Here is a 27,907-nt window from a genome sequence, read left to right on the forward strand (position 1 = left end):
TTCAATGAACTTTTTTTATTTATCATCCAAAAGTAACAGAACAGGGCTTTTTATCAATCCCTCTAGCTGATATTTTAAACAGATATCAGCCCTTTTACTTATCTTGACAGGCAATTAAAAAAAGTGTGAATTTTTTCACAGTACAGTCAACTCCACCCAAACTAAGGTAACGGTGGATAAAAATAAAATGCCCCCCAAATTAAAAGAAAACACTCCTCCTCCCATATTACATTGTCACAACTCACAAATCTGTACAAAATGTTCACTTTATAAAGCTCTGATGTAAAAATCAAATCAAGCAGCAATTCGGTAAGTGCAGCACGGGGCCTGTTGTAGCTCTATTTACAAGGCTCTGGTAACTTTACATGAGGACAAAATGCCATTGTGGTGGCTGAGTCCATCCTGGCCCCCTAGACTGGGACAGGTTTTGCTTTGGGGTTCTCCTTCTCCTTCTCCTTGCTCTTCTTCGACTTCTTCTTCTTGTGTTTATGTTTTTGGCTCTTCTCGGCTTCTGACTCGGTGCCAGGGTGTTTCTTGTGTTTCTTGTGTTTCTTGTGCTTCTTGTGCTTCTTCTTGTCCTTCTTCTTCCTCTTCTTTTTGCTGTCCTGACTGTCTGCGGAGCTGGCGCTGCTGCTGCGGCTCCGGTCTTGGCTCCCTGAGGGGCTGGCACTGGGGCTGCTGGGGCTCTGGCTCCGGCTGAGCTGGGGGGCCAGGGCAGTGGGGACTGCAGCCTCTTTCGGCTTCTCCTTCCCCTCTCTGGTTTTTTTCCCTGGGGAGCTATCCTGTTTTGTCGAACCGTTGCTGTCACTGTCGCTTTCGTTGTAGTCTGGGACAAAAGCTGCCTCGTCCGTTTCCCGTGTCGGGTCCGAAGAGAGCCGGGACGTGTGGCTCGGCTGAGGCTTTGGCTTGGCAGCATTCTTGTCGTTTTGGGGAGCCCCTTGTTCCTTGGCTTCTGGAGAGCTCCGTCTTAATGCAGACTTGCTTCCAGATGCCCCCTTTTCTTTATTGCTCCAGGCCTCCGAAGATGGCCGCTGCTTCTCTCTCTCCTTGCCTGAGCCCTTCTCTTGGGCCTTGGGCTGCTCTGCTGGACGCCGGGAGTCATAGGCGTTCTTGGGGTCGTTCTGCCTGCGGTCCCTGGATGGGCTGTAACTGCCCCGCTTGGAGTCCCAGCTTTCCTTCTTCGGTTGCTCTGCTCGCTCCTCCCTGGTCTTGCTCTTGGATGCAGAGGGGGCTGATTCCCGAGTCCGCGAAGGCGACACTTTCTTTCGCGTGGGCCCACTCCGTTCTTCTCTTCGCTTGGAGCTGGAGTGGTCTCTGCTGCTGTCCCCGTCTGACTTCTTCTCTCGGCTAGGAGTGAAGTCCTTTGTGCTGGATCCATGGGCAGAGTCATGTTTGTCTGAAGATCTGCTGTCCCTGGAGGAGTGAGAAGACCCACTCTTGGCATTCCCTTGCTCTGTCCCGCGTTCAGAACGGTCCTTCTCTAACTGAGCTCCACTCTTTCTTTTCTCAGAAGGGTCTCGGTCAGAGGCAGCATGGTCCCTGTCTTTGGCCTTCCCCTTCTCATTTGATGTCACCGCTTTGGAGGTTTTGGGGTCAGGCTGTGAAGTTTCACGGCCAGGTTCTTTTGTGGCTCTTGGGTTTCTCTCCACGAGTTCAGGATCCTTCTCGTTCTGTTTGACAGGATTGGGCGGCTTCGTGTTGACGGTCTTGATGACACTGGCCGGCTTCCCAATGGCAGAAGGGACTTGGGCAGACTTAACATTCTCTTCCTCCTCCTCAGAGTCGAAATCATCCTTATCCCACTTGGACTGAGGAACCTGGATCATGATGATGACATCTTCAGCAGGGGCAGTGATGTCATTGTTGTATTCTTCCATAGTCTTGATGACAGTACGCTTGGTGTCCACTTTATCTTCCAGCTTTTTTACTGGACTGCCTCCAGCAGAGCTTGTACTGAGGAGGCAAGAACGAAGAAAGATTTATTATTGGGGATATCAAAGGGTATAGTTTCAATTCCTAATTTTTCAGTGGCAATATGAGTTTCCCTGTCTCACCAAAAAGACATTTGTCAAATGGCCTAACATAAGAAAATGTCCTGGTAACTACACAGATGCTTTAACTTTTTAAATAGAATAAGCTTATTCTATAAAATGGCCTGATTTCATCTTCAACTGTTCTAAATATAGAGGAGGAGGAGAATGTGATTTGTTAAAACTAATCTTTAAAATCTGCATCTTACGGTTTTGAGAAAAACCTGTCAAAATTCCAGGCAATCATTCCTTGCCTCAAGGGCAAGTCCAGTCATCCAATACAATTCACATTATTATTGTTGTTGTTGGGTCAAGAATACAAGAGAAAGAAAGAATGAAAGAGAGGGTGGGGGAAGAGAAAGAAAGGAAGAAAGACCCAGATTGTACTGGACATCTCTTGACTACAAGGGTTGGGAGGAAAGGACAACTAACTGGTATCAGAATTTAGAGGGTTTATACCAGGGAAGCCCCATCAGAAGAATTCAGAACTATTAACAAAAGGATTTGAAGGGGCTAAACGGAAGGGCTGGGGACGGGTTTAACAGGTCATGGGAAGGAGCCACCATTGCCTTCCTGGTAATCACAGTACCTGGTGTAATCGACCAGTGTGGAACCCGATCCATCGGCTGCTGCCACTTTTCTCCTCAGTTTCCCCTTGGTCTTCTCTTGCTTTGCTTTGCTCACCACCATCGGCTCAGGCTTCTCGGCTGAGGCTTCTTTCACCGGAGGAACATTGTCAGCACTGGCAATCTTTTTGCCCGTTTCTCGGTTCAGCTTAATCTTCTTTGCAGGAACGACTGGTAAAACAGCTTTGTCCTTCTCAGGGGTCCTCTCGGCTTTCTCTGCTTCTGGGTCACTCTTCCCCTTTGGCAATGGCTTCGATTCCGCAACTTCTGGCTTGGAAACTTTTAGCCCTGGGGTTTCAGGCTCCTTCTCAACTTTGTCCTCCATTTTCCTCTTCTTCTTTTCAGGTTTGGCATCTACTGGTTTGGTTTTGTCAACGGGTTTCTTGGATTTTTCCTCCTTGCTGGATGGCTTCTCTTGCTTGGTTTCCTTGGGATGCTCCTTCTTGGCCTTCTCATCCTTGGTGGACTTGGACTCTGGGTGCTCTTTTGTGCCCCGGGGGTGGGCTTTACGGGGGGTGCTTGGTGGCTTCTCGTCCTTCTGGGAAGAAGGTTTGGGGCCATCAGCCTTTGGCAATTCTTCCTTCACCTTTTTGGCAGGAGGTTCAGCCCGTGGGGATCTTTCACGGTCAGCCTCCGCCTTCTCCTGAGGGGCTGCTTTAGCCGGTTTGCCTTGCACCTCCTTCTTGGTAGAGGTAGCCCCTTCGGAGGTTTTCTGCTTCGTCTTTTCCACCCTTCCCTTCGGCTTCTCTTTCCTCTCCTTGTCAGAGATGGGCTTAAAGGCAACTGAATCCGCTTCCATCGGCTCGTCCCGGACAGGAGTTGCATCGTCCCTGCTCGGGGGCACAAAAAGGGAGTCAGATCTGCCTTCTTCGCCAGAAGCAAGCTTCCGTGGGCCCTCCAACAAGTCAGTGCTAGAAAAGCCGTCACCTTCTTCTCCCCTCCGTCTTTTCCGGTGTTTCTTGTGTCTATTCCCTTTTGCATCGCCTGAAGGGTTGTCCATTTCTTTGTCCTTCAGTTTGGTCATGTCTTTCATATTGTGGCCCTCTCTTCCGGGCAGCTTCTCAGAGTAGCCACCGCCTAGATTTCGGTTCCGATGCCCGAGCCCTCCAGGATAATCATCTCTGCGACCTCGAATGTAAGGGGAATTCTCTCTCCTTGGTCCAGGAGGGCCAAATCGCTCTGGGGAGAAGTTCTCCCTGTTAAGCAAAGGTCTGGGTTGAGCTCCAGCTGGGAAGCCCTTAAAGTATTTTTCATACCATTCTCTGTAGGTCTCCCCCCAATCGCGGTATCTCTCCTTCTCAAAGGGGTCCCTCATATCCACAGATCGCCCATAATATGCTTTCATGTCATAAACTGGGACTTCTCGGTAGCGGCCAAAATACTCCCGTTCCCCTTCTCCCTGAGGAACGGGCCTCTTATTCGGGGACTGACCTCTGTACGCTGGAGATCTTGACCGAGAATGATACCTTCTGTAGTGGGGTGATCTAGACCTTGAGCGATGATATCCGTGTGATCTTGACCTGGAGCGGTAATTACGGCTCTTGCCCCTGCCCCTCCTGCCATAGGGGGGCGACCTCGAGTAGGAGCGAGAATGGGAGCGGCTGAAGGACCGAGAGTACGAGCGAGAGCGGGACGAGCCAGATCGTGACTTGGAGTAGGTGTAGGAACTTCTTGAGTAGGAAGATGCACTATATGGCGATTTAGACCTGGAACACAATGAAAAGAAATGTTTAATTGTAGCTTCTGAATCTCTGTAAAAATTATCTTACATCGCAGAGACAAGAGAATTCTGAAGTATTTTTTTAAAATACTGATGTTCGCTATATACAATTCAAAAACAGGTTAATAATACTTTGAGCTGACCCGTAGGACTTTTCCAGTTTTTAGAAAAGGAATCTGAAATTTTCAGAAAGAGTTCACCAAATGTCTACTCCGGCAGTTCCCTAGACTGTGGCTGGATATCAGCTAGATAATTAACGAATGTTTTGTCTGGCAATCTTGCAAAGGGTCCAAAAGTGAGAGGACACCTGTGCGGGTATACAACTGGATTCCCAATCTCTGCGCAGAACCACTATGAACCTTCTAGAGCTGTGTTGCCTGCAATGCTGGGCCCTCAAGCTGCCTCGCTGCACGCCTGGAGGACGGACAACCGCTGCTTTGGTTCCTCAGGACCAGGCCAGAGAAATGGCCAATGTCTGAGAGGCTCCAGGGAAATTTGGGTGAATGCCACTCAATTGAGTTGGACTTCTCAAGAAATGACACTGCTAATTTGCTTTAAAACAACACATTGTTTCAAATTTGGCATACCTTCTCAGATGACGTTTAATAGAAAACAGGGTAGAATTTGATTGTAAATAAGACTTTCTGTCCCTCAGAAAACAAGCCATCACCAATTGGTGCTTTCCTGCTACTATGAATACGGAAGCCAGGGGATTGGGAGGTTATGCCTCCAAGGGTTGTATTAGAAAGAGACCTGCTTGGGGGAGAGTGCAGGAGCAGCTCTTGGGGATTCCTATCAGGCAAGGCAGCCTGTGTCTATGAAGGGGACAAGCGGGGCTGGGCTAGATGAAACTCCTGGGTGGCGGTGAGGAGAGTCTAGGATGCTGGCAGAGAATGCAGCAGCAGCCATGATTTAGCCCTGGCCACAGGTAGCAGCAAGCAGAGGCCTACCAGGAGTTCTTGGGACAGGATGGGCATGCAACCTCCTTTTCCAAGGCAACTGTTCCCTGAGAAATGACTGCGGAGCACGCAGAGGCCAGAGTGGTACTGGTCTGACCTGGCCTGGCCTTGCCTGCCCAGCTGTCAGCTGGAAGGGAAAGGATGATGGGGTGGCAGGTAAATGGAGATTTCCTGTTCTCACCACTATCACCAACCACTTCTCATTACCAGCAGAAATGACTGGCCTAAGCACCCTGCTCAATGCAGGAATAGGAGCACAGCCACTCTTTGGTCTGTCCAGTGGGGCGTGGAGTTCCGCTTCCTCAGCCTGGGCTAGAAAGCTGTTAATATTGTGTTGCACTGGTGAGATGGGTGGTAAAAATGATATAAAGGGTACCCCAAGTGCCTGGTCTACATGTGACCCTGGAAAAGGAAGAGCTAGAGATGCCCAGGCTCAAGGATGGGCAGTGTGGCCTCCTGAGCACCTCAGACTGGGCAGGACAGAAATGCTCAAACCGTTTTGGCTTTTTGCTTTTAGTAGGACATTTGAGGCACCTCCATGGATGCCTTAAGTCCTGCAAAGACTGAAAGCATCCATTACACTTCTATGTGCACTAGGGAATGGGGCGCCAAGATCCAAAACGGCTGCCTTAAGCCTCTACAGGTGTCGGCGCTCCCTTCATTCAGTTACTTCTGACCCTGCCCACCAAAATAAAAAGTCTGCTCCACCAGAAGCTAGCCCTGCACAGCTCCCAGTCAGGAGACCAGCTGAAAAGACTGCCCACCCTTCTTCTGGATGCAGAGCAGGTGCTCCTCCCATGGCAGGTGAGGGAAGGGCATCTGGAAGCAGCAGACAGATTGCCTGGAATCGGCTCTTGCCAAGAATAACTTCTGCCCCCCGTGTGACTGTTGTACAAGAAAATGTAACATTCGGGCATTGAGATGGGATAAGGAGTATATAATTGTGATTTTTTTAAAATCAGGATGCTGATTAATATTATACATATTATATGGTTTATTATAAATTATTTCCTTAGGTGTTGTTTTATATTTAAGTTAAGTGGCATAAAAGCAGCTGCACTAAATAAACAGATTTTGATAGACACGTTTAAAAAATTACCGGGAATAAGAACGCCTGCGTTCCTTCTGAATTTTTTTATATTCCATCAGTTCTTTAGCAAAATCATTTGTAAACTCATCAAGCTTTGACTTTTTCTTTTCCCTGTTAAAATAAGAAAAACATTGTGCTGCAATGCAATTCTGTACTGATAAAGCAGGCACTAAGAGTACTAACTCAAACAAGGACTGCATGCCACATATTACTAAAATGCGAATCATTGGTTTTTTTGAAAGACGTTTCATAGTATTTTATTAGAATTACAAGTTTCTGGGTTTTAGATCTGAAGGCTGGTGGTGAAAAACCAACACCTGAAATCTCACGTTATATGTCATGTTTGCTCACAGCACACGCATTTTGAGCACAGCTGCAGCCAAACCGTCTACTGAAACAGAAGAATGAAATATAACGGAACTTCATCCAGAGCCAAATACTTACTCCTCTTTAAGTCTCCGTTGCTCTCTGTAAAACTCCTCCCTAGATAAAGGAGGTGCTTGGGTCGTTGGGATGGTATTTGAGTGAGCCGTTGGTACTGGTGTTGGTACCCATGGTGTTGATATGTTTGCTGGAGCTGGGGGGTATCCCGGAGGGGGGACAGTGTACCCAGCTGGTGGAGGCTGACCAGGTGGAAATTGAGGAGGAAACTGTGGTGGAGGTACCCCCGGTGGAAGAGGAAGTGCGTGGGGAGGAGGAGGATACAGGGGAGGTGGAGGCACGGGCACAAAGACTGGTGTTGAGGCTGGCAGTGTTGGGGCCTGAGTCCTTTGTGTACGATCACTATGCGGGCGTCCTCGGTTTGAACTTCTAAAGAAACCCAAAAACATGTTGTCACTGAGTGTCACACTTGTCTTTTGTTCGCAAGAGAGGAGGAACGTGAAACGGAGAGAGCATTCTTCTGCAGTCACGGCCTATGCTGTCTTACAGCTCAACCACAGACTAAGCTGTTCTGCCGTCCTCCCTCTGTAGCTCTCTAGACCTAGACAAAAAGCCCTCCCCACAACACGGTCCCCATAGACACTGGCACATTGGCTAAGTTCTGCTTCTGACCCATTTCCCACAGCCGTGGTTATGCAGTTGCTGCACTCTGCACCTCAACTCCCTTCCCAGAACCACCTTTGAGTTTTTCAAGGCTAACTAAACTAGAATTAACAGTTAGAGCAGTAGTTCCCAAACTTGGCAACTTTAAGACTTGTGGACTTCAACTCCCAGAATTCTCCAGCCAGCTCTGCTTGAGTCCACAAGTCTTAAAGTTGCCAAGTTTGGGAACCACTGAGTTAGAGGGTTGAGTTTTCTAGCTTTGGCTATGTTTGATAATATAGTATTTTGCCTCCAAAAATGCTAAATTCTAATATTGATATGATTGAGATACCTTTCTAATCTTATACTATGAACAAATCTGTTACATTTCCTTGCTCATTTTAGTCCAGAGACAGATTTAAAGTGTTGCTCATTACTGTAGGATTGGAGCCCTTTTGGTAGCACCTATGTATATACAAACAGCTATTTAGTATGATTATATTCTATACTTGCTGCCTAAGAATAACACACACACACACACACACACACACACCTGCACACAGACAAATGCACCCCCCCGCGCGCACACACACACACACACACATATATATATTCTGAAAGGATACTTACGGCTCCCAGCCTGACCTACTGGCTGCAGAGCGGACAGGATTTGTTCTCATTGGCTGACCTGTGTGGAGAAGAAGTTGCTTTCAATATGGATGGCAGATACTCCACTTGCATATGACGAGAATGATCCAAGCTGTGCAAACTTACCCATGGTGGGTATTGAATGCCCATGAGAACTCAACTGCCCAGTCAAGGCTGGCTGTCCAAGCACAGGAACCTGATACCCCTTTGGGAAGGAAACGGAAGGGGATTAATTGCTGCTGCTGCTGTTGCAAAATACACCACAAAATACTTTGTTCCATTCGGAAACAAAGCTTACCTTCTCTTCCAGCACAGTGTTAATTGATAAAGAGGAAGGTGGCTTTGTGTGGTCGGAGGCCAACATAACAGCAGCAGCTGGTCCGAGACCATCACCCTCCCTGGAGAGAAACAAACAATTTCCAGGTTAGAAACTGCAAGGTATTTGGTGATAGAATTGGGAAGTAGGAACATTATCTTCATTATTACAAGCACACAGAGGAAAAATGGGAAATGTATTTAATTACTAGGAAGGCATCTGACAACAGAGGTAAAGCTATAGTAACTATATAATTATACATTTCTATGGTCTATGCATCAAAGTTACAAAGACCTGGAAAAGTGACAGATAAAGTAAGTATCATCATTAAGAGATTGAAATGTTTTCTATACCAAGGAAAAGGTTTGCAGATAAACACATAGGAAAGTTCTACTGGAGGTGCTCTTTACTATCATTAACTTGTCATTTTCTAGTAACTTTTAATTTAGTAAGTCACGGACAGATCTTATATCACAGAGCACCAAATTTCTTCCTGTCTTGAAATAGTGAGTTACTTTCCACTCATTAGGAAGAGCAGAAAGCAGTTATACTAGACATCACAAGATAAACTCAGCTATCATTTACTGTCCAATTTTCTAGATACATGAATCAATAAATAAGCACAAGAGCTACCTAACACAACATATTGATTAAAATGTGGTTGGCTAGTATAACTTGAAAAACCTAGCAACTGATCAAGTCAGTTTATAACATCTTTTTCCATGTCATTCTTGGTCATTTTTAAAGCCACTTTTAAACCAATCTTGATCTAGTAATATAAACCTTGTTCCTCTTCTATAACATCTTTAAACAAAGTCTACCTATAAAGGCAGACACTCTTAAAATTAAGTTCTGAGTTCATTGTTCAAAAACATATTTCAATGTGTTCAATGTTAAAATATTTTACTTTGTTCTGTAACTGTAACTTGAGTTTTGAGTGTACTTTCCCTTAATTATAATCCCTCTAGTATCCAATATTTTAAAGTCTTCTAATTTTTTACAGAATTCAAAACAAAAGATTTTTCCTACAAAAAGGATTCTTTATAATCAATTCCCAAATGTTATTTAGACTTTATCAGGACCCTTAGTCCATTTGTAAGTTTCTAAAATTATATTAACCACCTTCTTTGCCTGAATTTTTTTTCTATAAACTGCTTCGTGATGAGACCTGTAAAGGCATTTTCAGGCACAATTTGGGTTTATATCTATTTCAAATTCTCAACATGACACTTCTAATATAATGATTTTTAAAATCTACATTATCCTTAACTTTTATCATGCCATAGAAAACCAAAACAAACCTCAGGTCTGGCTCTTCTAATTCTAAAATTCTCTTATTTCTCAGGGCATCCATTCTTTCATCCAAACCAAGCAACAGGTTGCAAAATACAGTTTCCAATCAGGCTGTCCCAAGCATCCTCATTCCTTTCTATGTTAGAGGATTTTATATTTAATCCTTGGATTTGCCACACGATAAAAATCTAGAGGGAGCTTTCTGCCATTACTTAAATGGTGCATTAGTTATCAAAATAGATATTGTTTGAAACAAAAACATAATTCTAGAAACACATTCATTTTTGTTAGAGAAATTCTCCCCAACGTCAACTGTAATTTTTTCCATCTCCAACATGTCCTTCCTAATTTTAATTTCCTGTCTTAATTGTTCTGAAATAATGTACAAAGTTTATAAATATGGTTTATTCTATGCAACTGAGAAAAGTATATAGAGGACTTTGATCATGGATCAAACCAGTTTCAATGACCATCAATTTAATGGTAACTAGTTTACCCCAGATTTTAAGGGTCTTCTAAATGTAGCCAAAATCTGATAAAAGTATTTTACTTACACACAACACTGATTCAAGATTTAAGTACAGCTTAAATTCACACTAAGTCTTTGAAAAGTAGAGCAGGATACAAATATAGGAACCAAATCAATTCCAGGAGGTTGCATAGTTTAGTTTCCTCCAACATTCTTTGAAATTCAAAAACACAATCATTCATGGAAGCATTTGTGCAATATTATTCTAAGAAGAGTGGATGGAAACAGGTTAAAAGTTGAAAACAGGCTACTTTCTTGATGAAGGGTTTAACAATCCTACCAATTTGAAATCTCATTTCCAGTGGCAGAAATGTTAAAATAGTTTGTGTGCTCTGTGGGGATCATGAGACCAATGAAGATTCTCGTACTGGATGAAAGGCCTTAAAGGACGCAGGAGGACATATGGTATTAGACACGTCGGAGATAAACACAGGAAGGAATGCCACCTCCACACTCTAGTTGACTTACCGGAAAGGTCCTTCAGGCTTATCAATGTGAATTGCCAGAGACATTGCTGTAGGCACATCACTGACTGAGGTGGAGGCAGACTGGTTCATGGCTAATGTGCTTGTTGCAAGGGGGGCTTGGCCAGGAGTCAAAGATAAGGGGGGAGATGCAGTGGCATGAACCGAAGCAGAAGTGATTGGGAGGATAAGGGGATCCTGTTGCCTGGAGCCTGTTGGCCTCGGCACAGAAGGCACATTCCGCTGAACCGCTGGTCTTGGTGGGGGGGCTTGCTTGCGGAGCCTTTTAGTGTAGCCTGTTTCATTTTTGAAGTTATTTACAGCCTAAAGAGAGAAACAAATGAGTAATCAAAACTGTCTGAAATAAAATCACGGTTTATCTTTCAGAAGGGTTATTTTGCTGGGTATCACCTGGCTTGCCCATGTCACTTGATTACTTATTAAATAAGTCTTCTGGGTTCACACGATATATTAAACTGTCCAGACTGAATTTGCACAACAGGCTAAGCAAAAGGCTGCCCACCAAGATTAACATTAATCAGGAGTAATGTATGATCCAAATAGACTACAATTTACCCATCTACCCTAGTGTGATGTAAATAGAGTAACCAGCAAAATAGGTTTCCCACCTTTGTACAGAAGATTAACATTCATTTGGTTTTGTTACAGGAGGAAGAGAAACACCTGGATAATTAAGTCAAATTACAGACTAACCAACCAGATTAATGATCATTTCCTTCCAAATGCTCAACAGAAAATCTCACTCAGAATAGCGTAAAGCAATTAAAACAGCAGGGGAGGTGCCCTCAGAGAGGTTAATATAGGTAGTTTACCTGGCGTAAAAATTTGTTGGCAATTAAATTATCAGGAGACACATCTGTTTGATGACAAGTTGGACAGGTATGTTCCTCTGATTCTAGCAAGGATGTTCGGATACCTGTAAATGATTTGAAAATTCCATTTTAAATGCAAGAATATTACAAGCAGAGCATTTTATGCATAGATGGATAAGGGTCGCACAGTTATACAGAACTTTTAACAGTCACCAATGTCTAAAGGGTGCTAAATTTAAAGTGTGGCATCACAGTGAGAACTTGGAAAACTTAATAGCAATAGCAATAGCAATAGCAGTAGACTTATATACCGCTTCATAGGCCTTTCAGGCCTCTCTAAGCGGTTTACAGAGAGTCAGCATATTGCCCCCAACAATCTGGGTCCTCATTTTACCCACCTCGGAAGGATGGAAGGCTGAGTCAACCCTGAGCCGGTGAGATTTGAACCGCTGACCTGCTGATCTAGCAGTAGCCTGCAGTGCTGCATTTAACCACTGCGCCACCTTGGCTCTTAAACATAAGTTATATGTTCTGGGCATCACTGTTTAAAAGAGCTATGGAGAATTTAGAACAGATTTGGGAAAAATCTGCCAGGATAATAAGGAATCTGGAACCAACGTCCCAGGCTGAAGGAGCTGAGCAAGAGAAAACAGAGGGGGGATTTGACAGTGACATGTAAAAGGTTGTCTTGTAAAAGAGGGCAAATCTCTTTTTCACTCAGATCAAGGAGTTCAAGTTAAGAGATTCAGGATGACTAAAGGAGGGGAATTCCTTAGCTGATGGCCAACAACTGGGGATGGCTTGGCAGATACCTCCACTGAGCAGGGAGGTTGCACATATACAGCATGCCATCACAACTTAGGACGCCACTTCCATATGGAGTCAAAAGGTTTGTAAACCAGCATTTTGAATTGTTCCTGGAAACCAATAGGAAGCCAGTGGGGAGGCTGAAGAATAACTCTGAATAATCAGATTTTACATGCCAGCACATGGGATGCTGTATTCGGTTCCAACGGAAGCTTCTGAACAGACTTCCAGGCAGCCCAATTAGAATAAATTTTCAAGACTCATACCAATTACCAGTATGATACTGGCAAGAAATTGCCCTCCCCATGTGTTGCACCTCCTTGTATTATGTATGAATGTGCACAAGGAAGCCCCAGATGGGAGTGGGCTTAGAATGGAACATATTATTGTTGGTTTTTGTATTTTGTTAATACAAAATAAATAGAATGGAATATTCAGCAATATTCTGAGCAATGGTCTAATCATTTTTCCTACAGGGGGTTTTCCATAATCTTTTTTTTTGTCAGCAGTCCCCACTCTGATTTTTTAAACTCCATCTTTCCTTTGCCAGCTTGTTCCTCCAAACCAAATCTGCTCTATTTCCATCCAGTTTTTGTAGATGTATCATACTGCCAGAGTTCCCACCATCTTTAAATAACTTATTTCCAACATTCTGCTGGATTGGAAAGAATGTAAAAAGTCCAATAATGCATAATCTGTATGGAAAACTGTACATGAAGTTATCAGGGCAACAGAGGGCATCCCATCAGGTACACAATGCTGAGGTTCAAGAACACCACTCTGCACAAACACAGGTCCATCCATATGATACACTGAGAATCTGAGAATGAGCAGCTTACAAACTCACATTCATCACAGTAGCTGTTTCCACAACAGGGAATCACCACAGCATCAGTCATTATATCCTTGCAGATCAGACATAACAATTCATCTGGAATAGGATCATCTTCCTCCGAGGAAGAGGATGGTTCCTCTGGCAAGAAAGGGGGCTTTTCCTTCTTCCCAATGGCATAAGCCTCGCTGGAAAGGGGGGAAAAAATCCTTCCGTGAAATCTTTTGTCTCCTTTGTTGGAAGTAAAAGTAGTGTGAAGCATGTTATAAAGTTGAGGATGTATCCTAACGTTTTTCTTCCATTACTCCTGTACAGTTTGGACAAATTAACAGAAGCATGAATTCTAAAGCTGCATTTTAATTGGATGAACAATAATTTTATATTAGTGAACTTGGCAGAGCCAGGATGGTTCCTCAAAAAAGTTCAGCTAAGGTGAAAGAAAAGATAAAAAGTGAATTGATATGATTCTAGAACCTATAATCACAGATGTGCTGTTCCCAAGTATTATTAATCAATAAACAAAAACAGAACATTAGAAAGATAGCATAAGAGTTCCATAGCCAGTCAATTTATTGTTAACCATCTAACCAATCTGGATTGCTAATTTCAGTTTTTTAGGCAATTTTCAGGCAAATTTAAATGAGGATCTTCTGCAAAGATCTCTATTACTTACGCATCAATAGTAGGAATAGCATATTTCCCTGTATTGGTAAGCATGGCACCCTTAGTATTAGGATCCTGCACTTCCATCATGAAGCTTCGTGGAATTCCGGTGCTCTTCTTAATCCTAGGAACAGACTCAAAGTTCTTGTCCTGTTAAGAAAAAACAACAGAAACATTGTTTAAAATCTACTTCCTGCAACTCCTGCCAACTTTATGTGCACATAATTGTTTTGATCACTGGACAGATTTTGTAGCTTTACATAAAATTGTTCTCATTAGAAGACAACAAACAACTCTACTCCCCTTTGGAGGGCAGATCCAGAGATTGACAAGGTGGTTTAACACAACCAGCAACACCTTCTGCTAATACTCCAATTTATAGTTCTTTACCTCCCTGCTTTTGCTCCCAAGACTGAAATACAAAGACAGATGCTGCTGAATGAGTTGCCTTTGCTTGCCCATCCTGCCAGCCACAATACCTCTAAAACTACGTATCCCCCAAAGACTCCCTAGTTAGCTTAGCATGAGGGAATCTCTCTCCCCAATGAATTTAAAAATAGACTAGGCTGCCATCAGGAAACAAAAGGCAAGCTACTTCAACAATCGAGACAAGGCTAATCTTACCCCATTAGTTGGGCAGATCTTTATGTAATGACCAGGTTTTCCACAACGAAAGCAAGTGTATGATGGTGGCGGTGGTCCCAGGGGTTTCTTCATGTAACTAAAAAGGTGTAAGAAAAAAAGTGTGCAACTTTGCAGATTGTTTTTTTTCCAATGTAATTATGTAAATTGTTCCAAAATTAGTTTTTTTGCTTCGGTTTGGTGGGTGACATGGTGAAGACTTACTTGATCGGATCATATTCGTGGCCAGACTGTGACATCATTGCTTTAATTTTATCTTCTTCAGAAGCATTGGCTTCAGCCAGATTGGCGGTCTGTTCAATAGGTAATCATTTGACAACACACATTAGAAAACACATTTAAAGCCATCCAGTCAAAGACAACACCACTCATCCAATCCTGTAAAGAGCAGCACAATGCTAGCTAAAGTTGTCTCAAAAACAGCTCAGATTATCCTGAAGATGTTCCAGGGAGTCCTTATGCCATTTACATGATGTTTGTGTGCCTGTTGCGTTAATCTAATTTAATCAAAACAAAACCTACTATTTTCTTTGCTGGGATATTTTGTGCATCAGGCTATTTGTACTTTACACAAACGCTTGTGAAAGTGTACCTGTTTCTTCGGATACATTTAAGTGGCCTGAAACTAAGTCTTTTGAAAACTGCCTCCTGCATATTTATGGATTAAAAAGCCATGAATTTTAAGAGGTTTACCTTGGAATGATAAGATGGAATTCATGGTCTCCATTTGCAGGTTAGAATTATTATTTTACACTTAGAAATATTAAAACAGCAATTATCATCCTGAAAACTGACATTTCATACCTAAGACTATTTTTAAACGTTGGGAAATTACTTGTAAAACCCCTTCTGGTATCTATAAAAGTAAAAATGAAGGAATAGTGCTAATGTATCCAGAAATATGTAAACAAGATTGAACAAGTAACTTTCTGCCAAGTAGGATCTAATGCCACACAATATGCTTTGGGCACACAACTTTCAGGATGATAGCCCTTTCAGGGTACAAGCCATAGTTGTGATGTACAGCTAATAAACTTGTTAAAATGGGTCATTGCACGCTAAATATTGATATAAGCAAGGTTGAAGGGATTTGTTATTAATTGCTCAGATATCCAATCACCTAACATTCAGATCCTCCATACACACTTTTTAATACATTCATCCACAAAAGCAAACAGCTAGTTTCAACGTTTTATTAAACAGTTGATTAAAATACATAACGTTTCTTAACAATGCAAATTAACAACTATGAAATTGTTCACATTTACAGAAAACTATTTTACAAATACTTAGCTAATTTGTTTGAACCCAAACAGGTTTACAGAACATATCCATTAGCACAGAACATTAGTAGGAATAGACCAAAATTCAAATATGGCATTTAATACACAGTAGGAATAAAACAAAACTGTTAAATGCAATTCCCTCTATGTAAGAACTATCAGCACCAAAGAGGTTAAAGTAAGTAACAGTTTTGAACTGCTTTATATTATATAAAATATTCTGCATTTGACAGAAATACTCTCTCTGAAGTTCTACCTGAAACTTAAAATTGTACAGCTCTTGGACATTTTTTTCACATCTCAGAAAAATAAACTTGACATAAGGTTACAAAACCAAGGACAAATCTAAGGACAGCACTAATGGAAACCAGACTTGCTTGATATAAATTAAATATTCACAAACGCATGTCAAAATTTCCAAACTAGAAAACGTAGTTTATTTTTGAAAAAATACAACTCCAGCCTTTGTTCACAAGAAGACATATGAAATATAAGGCAATACTGCTTCTAACTCAAAATTTTAAAGAGCAGCCATTTATTTGGGTATGTTATCACTAGTGCTTTCCCAGACAAAATTACACATTACTGAGCAGAAAGGCAAGCAGTTTCATTGCAAACAAAGTTGATACAACAGTTTAAGGTCACATTTGCCCGTATGCCACACATACACATTGGTATATTCCTATAGATACATTTACACAGTCTGTGTTCAAACAAATTAGTTGCATAGCTATTGCCCACTGTATATACTACAAGGGTACAACTGATGAAATTATTTGATGCAAATTATTGCTCTATCTCTGGCTTTGAGTGCAGGTTCCCCAAATAATCATATAAAGTGTCCATGTGATAGGGAAATACTTCTCTGCTGACTGCTGCACAGAGAAATCCTAGGAGTCCATAAATAGTATTAAAATTCTTCTTTAAAATTGTGCTATTTTTCCAATGCAAAATTAATGTAACATATCAAAGAAATGATAAAACAGCTTCAGAAGTGCTTCTTCTTTGTGTCTTGAAGATGAATAAAACTGCAACATTATGTTGAGGCTGATAAGGTACTCCCCTTCTATCTTCCCATACTGGGAACTACTCTTTACAGGATAGTAATTAATAAATACACACATTTCCAATGTTTAAACTTAATAGTTTTTGCATCTATAACAGAAATTAAAGGTATAAATATCACAGCAGAAAACATTCAAAATACCAAGCAAGCAACAATATATTCTGTTATATTTGACAAATATATGTGTATATACCTTTGTAAGCTGGGCCAGAGAAATAGATGCAGAAGAGTCATCAATCTGTTCATAAAAAATTAAACACACATTCAAGTTCCACAGTCAAAATGTAGCCAACATATTTAGCCTCAGCCGTGGTATTAAGATTTAGCCTGAAACTACATTTTACAGAGAGAAGTTTTGAAAAAAATGTTTAGTCGAAATGTATCATTTGTTTCTATGGCCTGGGCAGTCAAATATATAATATTCAGTTCTGTAAAAAATAAGATGGAACTTCATCATTGGCTTTGTTTTATAACTAATATAAACAAGTGTACATTTTTCAAAGTAAAAACATGCTGCAATAAATATTAAAATAAGTTAAGGTTAAAAACCTTCAATTTTTATGTAAATGTATGCTGTGGGAGAAGTGAATGTAAAAATGTTCAAACATGTTGTGGGAAAGAGCATATTTATAGTCATTTTCATTTAGATGTGTTTAAAAATCTTGAGTGATTCAAAGCTTTAGAAGATGATAGATGTTGTACTTAAAAGAAAAACCATCAGGATGCTGATAGCAATGACACATCCCTTAGATGTTTGTGAGAAGTACTGAATAGAAGATGCTGAAATTAATGTGCAAAATAAATATATATGCATTTAAATGAACACTTTAAAAATACATATATTCCATGTTCTTTTTATCACCTCATTCCTAAACTTAGTATTATGTAAGATAGGGAGTTACAGGGGCTTCTTTCAGTTCTAAAAAAAACCAGGAAAAGAGATTTTTTCCAGGCCTAACTTAAGCCTAATGCAAACTCTAATTATCATACAGAGTCAATAATAGAACTAAATCAGACAACCTGCAATTATGTGATACATTTCACAATTCTAATCATGAAATTATGCCACTGTTAAAAAAAAATGTCCATGATGATGACTACCATGTTATGACCCACAAACAGGCATGCATGATTGAATGCCAACTACCACTGATGGAAAAGCACCTCTCACGTGTATAGACAGGGCATAATTATGAGATTCTAGCTCCTCAGTTAGAAAAAAACATAGATCACTACTCTGAGTTAAGTATACCAAGGCTGGGCTTTAAGAATCATGACAATAAAGCCACAGTTTGGAAGACCTATTACACACACACACACACACACACACTTTAATGTCTGCCCAAAATAACCAAACCTTTGCTTTTATTTTCTAATTAAACTTGTATACTGTAGCTGCCCATCTTACAAAAAGCTACACTGGGGACAGTACAATAATTTTATGTATGTAAATTAACAGCTGCCATTCAGATCCAGCACAAAAAGCGAATCCTAAAGGTGGAACCACTACAGGGTAGTAGCAGCACCCGCAGCTACACCTGGCTCATAGGAATCTCTTGAGAACCACCCAGGTATATCTGAGGGTGCTGCAAACCATTCCTTCAGACATACCTCATCAATCCCATTTGGTTGTCTATTAAAATTATGGCCTCATTTAGTCAACATTGAACATACATTCTTCCCCATTCTTTCATCATATGGAAGAGGTCCAGGAGGTGACTGCATGGTTCAGGAAGAAATAATGTGAGTGTGGATTACATGTTCAGTGTTAGGTAAGCCCCAACTGCAGATTGTAATGTAATAAATGTATGTTTCCTATTCATTCTGAAGCATTTTCCTGGGCTATACAAATAGCCACAGAGGCTGATCAGAAGTATTGATTTTTAAATAGCACTTAAAATCTTTTTTAAAATGGAGTTTGTAATAACATGTGAGGTGCTAAAACACTTTTTATAAGGGAAGAAATATGAAATAGATAAACTGGACACAAACAAATGGTTGGGCCACAAGAAACAAATGACTGAACACAGCAACAAATACTATTGTCTAGTCCTCTTTGAAACAGATTACAAACAAAATTGTCTCTTATGAAATAAATCAATATTACATTTTGGCCATTAGAATAACAGAAATATGTGAATCTGTGTCTGCTAGTACTAGCTACCTTCTTTAATGCTCTTATCCTTTCAAGATTTTAGTTTCAATTGAGATGTCATTTCATCCAAATTAGAGCCTGAGTTTCGTTACAGATGTGAGAATCTGTCACTGCACTCACAAATTAGTGATTCAAATTTTCCACCTAATGTCAGAGCATACTGCAAACACTAAAATCAGAGAAAGTATCTGCTGTCTGATCAACTATACTATGAGAAATTCCTAGATACAATCACCATATTTCTAGCTGTCTGATGACCATGTATTTTAATTTTTCTCAGCATTAGTTCAACTATGTGAATGTCACAAATTTTAGTAAAACCATCCAGGTATGCATGTAGTAGTATCTGAAAAAAGTTGTATGTATGTCCTATCTATGAGATCTAAAAACCTCTCAAGGTTCAGTGACCATTGTGGAAATGGTTAAATAAAAAGAATAGATTGGGGGGGGAAACAAGAAAAAATCAAAGCACACTAGCAATCAAACACTGGTCAATGCCACACACAACTAAATGAGTCAAAATGTTTCTTCAAAATTGCTAAGATTTTAGTTATTAAGATAGGTTCAATATCACATGTGGCACGGAAGGTTTTGAAATTTAAAATGATATGAAAGGAATTCCTAGATGAGCAGATACTCTTTCACTCCCCTGCAGAGGCAGGCCATGAGGCATGAGAGACACTTAGTCAACATTTGTGGAGAGCAGAGAAAGACATGCATATGCCAGATATTCTATCTGTCTAGGAAATGAGGGAAATGCACTCATTGCAAAAGGATCTGGGGGGTCCTGACAAAGACATGAGTTGTATACATAACACCACAATAGATGGGAGCACCTAGCTAATTAAAAAGATAAAACATTTTTCAGTTATTAGTACTTGAATGGTGAATTCTAGTATAGTAGGTTACAGCAAAGAAGTTTGAAAGAAAGCAAAACCTGTCTAATGTTCCCAAGAACTACGCGGGACCTTTTTGTATGTAGTGGCCAGGATTTGAAGTTCAATGAAAAGAGTCTAATTCTCCATTTATATCATAACAACTCAAAACCTAACACCCTCTGAATCAACCTATTTCTAAACTCTGACTATAGAATGGCTGATTGCATGTAGGGACTGAAGTCTCCTATCTACACCCTCCTTCTTCAAAGCCCATTAAGTGACAAACAACTTCACACAGACCTAACAAGATGTATCCCCAGCCCTAAGGTCTCCTTTTCCAGATTTCAAGAAAACTATAGCATTTTGGCGTGTGAGCTGGGAAGGTTTTTACTTGATTGGATGAACATTCTTTTGGTGCACCCTAGCTTCAAAGTACCGTAGGCCTGAAACAGCTGTACTACAAAGCCTGACAGTCTCTAACTTTGATCCTTCCTTTAGTGCAGATAACAGAAACATTTGTAGGCAACCACTCTCTGAATTGGTGGATTTTATAGGGCTGTTTGCAAGCTTCCTTAAAACCATATACTTTTAAACAGAGCTATTAAGATGTACAATAGACATGCCAGGGTACACACAATTCTAAATGAAAATTGAACTTTATTTGTGAACATAACTTTTTATACAAGCTAGCAGAAAGGACTGGTTATAAAATAATAAAAGTAGTTTTACACAAAAATCTGCTATATTATTTAGTTTTGGGCTAGTTGTAAACAAAAATGATTTTCAGACATGCAATATATAATTAATAATCAAATGAGAACTATGTTTTTATATACCACAAGAATGCTAAATGTTTCTAAATAAGCATTTCATAAATATTCTAACTGATCAGCAAGACTGCTCTTTTCTAACATTAAAAAACTATCTAGCAATGCCAAACTGCATCATTAATAAACCTTAAGTAAAACAACTTTATAGTATGTTAAGCAAATTTAAAAATGGAAGAGAGATCACATGTGTGTTTAATGAATTGAAATAGGAAAAAAATCCCACTGATTAATAATGGCAACTAAACAAGAGCTTACCAAAGGAAGCAACTGAATAGGCTATTATATGGGGGGGAAAAAATTTAAGGACTTGTGGTGACCCAAGGAGCAAATAAGGGCATCTTTTCTTAGGCCTGACGGGCGTTGTCACTGTGCTAAAATACCTCTTGTGTGAGGACTACTAAGATTAACTTTAATTATGTCTTGCTCAGGGATAATTAGTAAGAAATACAGATCTTAGGATAGCAGTTCACATTCTAGGTTGTCTGTTGGAACAACACATGTGAACAGTGTGTTTCTCAGTATACATCTAATTGCACAAACAGACCTTTCAATAAATGATTGAATCTGAAGAAGAAAAAGATAAGTTTAATATATTGCAGTTTTTGAAAATATCTTCAAAAACCATTAATGGAAATATTAAGAACAAAAGTTGATACAATGTGATAGTGGCAAAAAAAGATACACTCCAAATATTTTTATTTCGAGGAAACAAAAAGCACACAACAACCTATACAAACAAACAGCTACCAACTAGAGACACACAAAATGTAGAACAAAATAATTATGTTCAGCAGTGCAAATCTTAACTTACATGATCCATAAGTGATCAGACATTATCTGTACAACACAAAGTCATACAGGAAATAATCTAGCATTTCAATATGCAATTCAGAGTGTCACTTTGCACCAATGTTTATGATCACATTAAAATGATCTGCATTGCCCAGTTTACTATACTGAATCAAATTACAATGTAAGTTACAGTATCAATGGTTCTCTGTGGGAAATAAATATTTGTAAAAATACTTTATTGCTACAATATTGTAAATTAAGCAGATTGTGTAGAAGAAAAAAGTGTGAGATTGTGTTTTTACATACTGCTTTTGAAGGTCCACTCACTGGATCAGTTCGACTTCTAAAAAAGGGAAAACATACTGTCAGAAACAACACAACTTACTGTCATCAAAGAGAAATTCACCACCAGAAACCAAAAGTGCATATTAAACTGTACATAAAGAAACATTCCTCAAAAACCTACTTGACAAAGTTTCTGATCCTAAAGGAACATTAGCATTAAGCTTCTAGAAATACCTGTTTTCTAAGACTGGCATGCAAAGTTTATGGAAAAGGCTAAATCCCATACACCAAGAGCAAGGCACTCAATTTGACTAGACAGACCGAAAAGCGATAGGATGTGTGGACTCAAAAAACATCACCTGAGAGAAGTGTCTATGCTTCTGTGAAACTTATGCATTCTGCGATAAAGAAAAAAGGTCTGATTTAAAAAAAGGCTTTAAATAGGTCCCCTGAATATTTTACATTTAGGAAGTTATATTCTTTACAATACTGATGCATTACTCAATCCTATAATCTAATTGGGACATTTTTGGTGGGTAGGGGTGTGTTTGGGGATTGTTGTGTGTTGGGGCCTGGTCTCTGGGTATTATGTGAATTTCGTTGTATGTGTAAACTGTGTATATACATACAATGACAATAAAGTACTGTGTGGTATTTTCAAATAAAACAAACTCAACTGGAAGGATAATTAGATAATGAGTTTTAAAATTAAATAACTACTCCTTGTGGTCCAGATGTTCAGGATGCACTTTCAATGTCATCAGCGTGCATTTCCATATAAATTTTATATATATACAATATTTTTCACCTAATTACCTTGATGATTTTTATATCAAAATAAAAAGTTTATAAATATAACTGCCTCACTCACATGGAAGATTTTGTTGCACCTATGACTTGTCTCTTTAAGAATGTATCTTAGATGTCTTAAAGATGTACTGTGAAAATTGTCTTAGACAACATAGTACTCTAGTTCAAATATACTGGGAAATCACTGTTGCTCGCCATTTCAATGATTTGTATGGGCTAACAGCTCTTTTTTTTTCATTGTCATGAAGAGTTTAGACCTTCTTCCTAGTTTTATATGAAGCTTACCTCCTCATGACATCTAAATTCAGAAAGCTGTATTTTAATTCTAAATAAATGAGAACAAGTGAATATTAAAAATGATGGTCTGATTTAAATTCTATTTTAAATCTGGATGGCTAAAATGATGAATGAATTTAAAAATGGAAGCGAAAGCTATTTTGTCCCTGTTGCCCTACAAGATAAGGTGAAGTAAGGGTTAGGGTTAGTTCCAATGATGTAAGCAGAAACTAGTATTTCCCCTTATGTTCTGAACTAGGTGAAATACATACAGATAGTCCTTGCTTAGCCACTGTTTGAAGTTACAACAGACCTCCTGTTACAACACAGTTACTTATAACCCTGTTTCGGAGTTCCAATGATTACCCAACTCGCATTTATAAGGGTCCATGGTCATGCAACCATCATTTTTGTTGCGTTTTTTTTGGAGGGGCTGATTCCACTATTTTTCCAACAAAAAATGCCCATTGAAGAAAACTGATTTGTTTAAGGACTTCTAGAAAAAAAAGGTAGTAAAATTAGGCATGGTCACTTGGTGACCGGTTTAGCCACTGCCATGACTTACATAATTCCAGTTGTAAATCAAGGACTACCTGTAGGTCCCCAGGATTCAAAGTGTTTGAGCCGATACTTTTTCTAATTACTGTAATAACAGCAAGATAAAGTAACTTTTAAAAAACTTAACCTCCACCCAAATTTCCGATTCTTCATTTTTATTTTAAATTTTATTTTAGTGCTTGATGTTCAAGGTATATTATAGAACTTGCAGCCTACCAAATTCAAATATTTTTAGAACTAGAAGCTTCACTCTAACAGTACAAAGAAAAGCATATAAGTTTTCGAACACAAGCCTGGTTTTACTTTGGAAGCAAAAGGTCATATGTAACAATATTCTAGGATGTATTTAAAGCCCCAGCCCACAAGCATACCTTCAAAGCTAATGACAGCACAAATATGAATCCTTTGTATTCTTTCTTAAAGGAATTATTTCTCAAATACTGTGATATCGCTACATCAAAGTAGATACTGAATTACCAAAATGTGCACCACTCTTTACTTAGATGTACTATTCACATATTATACCACTGGTTGTTATTATGAGCAACTTACTACTATACTATATATGTATGATCCCAGAGTAGGATTCTTTTAAAATACAGGTAGGGCACAAAGAATAATCCTCCCAGGCAAAATTCACCTGTCTGCTGAGTACCACTCTTGCCAGTACAACTTCATTTCAAAAGTTCAACTCAAAGAAGTTTAAGTCGCCAAATGTCCTGCGCTTCTATTCTAGGTAATCAGTCCCAAGGAATTTTCCTATAGTCCACCTTCTTATATTTAAATATAGCAATATTTGCTCATAGTGAATGTGTCTGCAGTCACTAATTCCAGAGTCTGAAACAAGCAACAATTCTCAATTATCAAATATGTTAAATATTAGACAAAATTCTTTTTTAGTTTGAACTATGTTCACTGAGACAGTCAAAATATAAAGCAATTTTATCTAGAGGACATTCATGATAAGATATAGTGATTATAGATTAAGACAATAGAAATCAGCATGTTTTCTGGCAGTCACCAAGTTTCAATAATAGTTCAAATCCTGTTTTATTTTAATGATATGCACCAGGCAGTGCTAAGCAAAATGTGTTATTTCAAAAATTTTGAAAATGGAATTCCACAAAACTATTCATGATTTAAAAAAGTATTTTGAGACAGACATACCCATTAGAGAAAGTATACATGTTTTCTAATTATGAAGATAACTTGTATAAGAAGTATCAAATAAGAATGTAAGTTTATTTCTTAAAAATCTTTTTAACACTTACATGACATATGTTTTGCTTGTACATTTTACTCCTCCAATAGGAATTCTTCTGACAATAACGGATGAGTTCTTGGGAATCAGGGCATTATCATCAGTATATTCTAGGAAGAAAACACAAACACACTTGGCAGGAGTTCCTATTTGAAATGCAGAATTTCTTCTAGTAAGGCATCAAATCACAGGAATTCTTGACATAATCAGGCAGGGTAATTAACACCCTTTATTATGAAAAATAACTAACTGAATTAAAAAGTTGTATTGCTTTCATAATGCACAGTTAAGTGGCTTTAACCTAAAAGTTTATGTAGATGTTTGGTAATTTTGTCCCCAGGAAAGTGATAGTTCATTGCAGTAATTTCTAGGGAGTGATGGACAACAAGCAAGAGGCAGACAGCTCCCAAATCACAGAATGCCAAGAAATAAAATAGAGAAATGTAAGAATTATTTGAATATGGAAGCATTAGCACCAGTCCTGCAGATACACCTACCCCAAACAAAGACTTCATCTATCACAGCCCTCAATGTGAGGGGGGGAGGGAGAATGTACAGTATTTCTAATCACCAAATGGCTGCTCGTACTAGAATTAAAATAACTTTATCAATCTTCCACATTTAAGTATTCCATCTTTTAATGTATAATTACATATACACCAATTGTATTTTTGCTATGATCTACTTCAGCCAAACTAATGAGGTAGAATGATTGAAACCTAATTACAACATAAGATGAATTAAAAGCAAAATTTAAAATTAAGCTGGATGTTTAAACTCCTTACAGAAATCTGGAAAAACAAATTATAACAGAAGTCAAAGATTTCCTCATGTTTTAACTGTATTTCATATTTGCTGAGCAGATTAGCCTCGCAAAACGCATCATGTAGTCAAAGCTTAACTCTCTTGAAAGGGGCAAAGATAATTTAACAGTATTTTGGGGCTGGAATGGATCTGGGCAAAGAGGAAGAGTGTGGATTTAAAAGCAGAACTGATAAGAAAAGAAACAAATGTAAGCAGAATGTTTCTGCATTCCCCCATGAACTTATGGTTCTAATTGGGTCTCCTAATGATTTGGAGAATCATAATATGGCAGTCCTCATACTAACACACCTTTAGTATTTATGATCTATGAACAGAAATTTAATGATTTTGAGAAACAGAATAAGTGAGATAATATATAGCCTGTACCGAGCTTTAAAACTTAAATCGATTTCCAGATTCTGATTATATACATTATAATTATTTTGAATTCTTTTATTAGAAAACAACTTTTAAAAATCTTAAATGATTTAAATAATTGTTCAGAAGTTATTCAAATTAATCTTTATCATCAATGATATGTTCAGAATAGGTACTTAATATTAATGTCTTTTTACTTGAAGACAAGACCTGGCACCATCAGTCTGATTTATTTAAATTAAGGCACTTTAAAAGAGGAAATCAAAAAAGGAAATTATATTCCGTAACAATGATTTAGGTCTGACCATAAATCCATTAATTTACACTTAATGATTACAGCTTAAGAGAATCTCTTCTTGCAATCACACCTGCTTTACATTTACATCTGTGGCAATATTTGCATATCTTTAGTCTTTTAAAAAAATACCAATACAGAAAATTCCTTTTTTAGAATTCTAGCCTTAGAATCAGAAGTAAGAATTAAAGATACAGTATAAGAATAACACAAACGGTTTACTGGACAGTTTTCTTTTTGTTCCCTTTTAAATGTTTATTCCTACTTTTTCTGTATGAACTAAATAGTTTGCATAGATAATGGGAACTGAAAAGCATACATTGAATTTGGTACAGCATAAATAGTGAAATCTAAGAAATGATTTCATTGGTCCTACCCCAAAGTCTCCGTCAATTCACATTTTTGGCAGCTTTACTTTAGCTTTCAAACTGACAGTTTGTCTAACTCACCTATTTACATTCAGATTTAATATTAACCCGTTTACGTTTCAAGACAGAAAAAATTAAAAAGTTATTCATTGAAATTAACTCCCTGTAAAGGACTGTTACTCTTCGTGTCACCAAAACGCATCTCGACAATATTTGTAAAAATATCTGATAAGAATCTATAGAGGATATAATATAAACCCGATAATGGCACTTTGGGTCGGTCTTCAGCCTATTCATGACATCATCCGGAATCCTTTATACATTTAAAACACTCAAAAAAGTTAACTGAGCTGAGCTATTCAGGGCCTCAAGTGGGGATTCCTGACTTTTTATCGCTCTTTTTCCTACAGATTTCAAGTTTCTTTAAGGAGGGGGAACCATATTTCCCGATAATGTCGGCTGCCCAACCACGTCCCGGGTTTGAGACGGGCGGCCATGGAAGTAAAGGTTGACCGTCCAGGCAGGCCGCTCAATCGCTCAATTCCCATCCTGCTGAGCCGAAGCCCTGCCTAGGCAAGCGCGGCCGTGGCTCGAAGGGCGCCCCGAGTCCGGCGCGGTGCCTCCTCCCGTCCCGTCCCCGCCGGGGCCTCCTGGGTCGAACCGCCGTCGGCTCAACGGTCGCGGACAAAGGCTCCGTTAGCGCCTGGTCGGAGGCGCCCGCCACGTGCCCGCCCGCCCGCCTACCTTCTTTGGTCTGGGCGTTGGTGATCTGCAGGTCGCAGTCGGCCGCCTTGAGCTTCTCGCGGCCCATAATCTGGCGCTTGAGGTCGCAGAGCGAGATGTGGAGCCCGTCGAAGGTGACCGTGTCATAGTTGAGCTTCGAGGAGAACTTGTAGTGCACGCAGGACATGGCTGGCGGGCGGGCGGGCGGGCCTCCCCTCCTGGGCTCCCTCAGAGGCCGCCTCGCCCGCCGCGGCTCCTGTCAGGCGCGGCGCTGGGCCGGTTAGGCCTCCAACATGGCCGCGGAAGCGGCGGCTCTTTCCTCCTCCTCTTCCTCAGCTCTCGGCCTCGCTCTCTTCTCGACGGCAGCGACGACTCGTCCCGCTTCCTCCTCCTCTTCCGTCGGCGTCCTCCGTACTCGTACTCCTCCTCGGCGGATCGCGGCCTCAACGGCCTCCTCGCAACGGCAACGGCGGCGGCGGCGGCAACGGCTGTGAGGCTTCACTAACGCTCCGCCTTCGCTCCGGGGTCTCCCAGCTGGTCGCCGCAGGGCTGCGGAGGGGGCGGGGGGGAGAGAGAGAGAAGAGCAGGGCGCGCGAGGAACAGCCGCCGCCTCCCCGGCCGCACAACACGCGCTTGTAAAGGGCGAGCCAAGGCGCCGGAGTGCGCAGGC

General features: G+C 40.1%; 1 protein-coding gene across 4 annotated transcripts; it reads right to left on the bottom strand.

The window, feature by feature from the left end:
* On the bottom strand, positions 1 to 27,907 carry RBBP6 (RB binding protein 6, ubiquitin ligase). 4 transcript variants are annotated; one of them, XM_014064168.2, is made up of 17 exons: positions 27,259 to 27,907; positions 24,680 to 24,779; positions 21,786 to 21,822; positions 17,018 to 17,062; positions 14,680 to 14,768; positions 14,458 to 14,554; positions 13,844 to 13,983; positions 13,186 to 13,358; positions 11,532 to 11,635; positions 10,703 to 11,022; positions 8,395 to 8,494; positions 8,223 to 8,301; positions 8,079 to 8,136; positions 6,870 to 7,235; positions 6,435 to 6,536; positions 2,620 to 4,362; positions 1 to 1,953 (listed from the first exon to the last, which is right to left on the bottom strand). In XM_014064168.2, exons 1-17 carry the CDS (start codon positions 27,422 to 27,424, stop codon positions 411 to 413), a joined length of 5,262 nt encoding a protein of 1,753 aa, XP_013919643.2. In that variant the 5' UTR covers positions 27,425 to 27,907; the 3' UTR covers positions 1 to 410. The 4 variants fall into 4 exon arrangements, with proteins under 4 accessions (XP_013919643.2, XP_087584878.1, XP_013919644.2 ...); XM_087728752.1 differs by lacking the exon at positions 6,870 to 7,235; XM_014064169.2 differs by lacking the exon at positions 6,435 to 6,536.

Source organism: Thamnophis sirtalis, unplaced genomic scaffold, assembly GCF_051295495.1.
Source record: "Thamnophis sirtalis isolate CommonGarterSnake01/CBP01778 unplaced genomic scaffold, rThaSir2_p1.2 scaffold_14, whole genome shotgun sequence".
NCBI classification, from domain to species: Eukaryota; Metazoa; Chordata; class Lepidosauria; order Squamata; family Natricidae; genus Thamnophis; species Thamnophis sirtalis.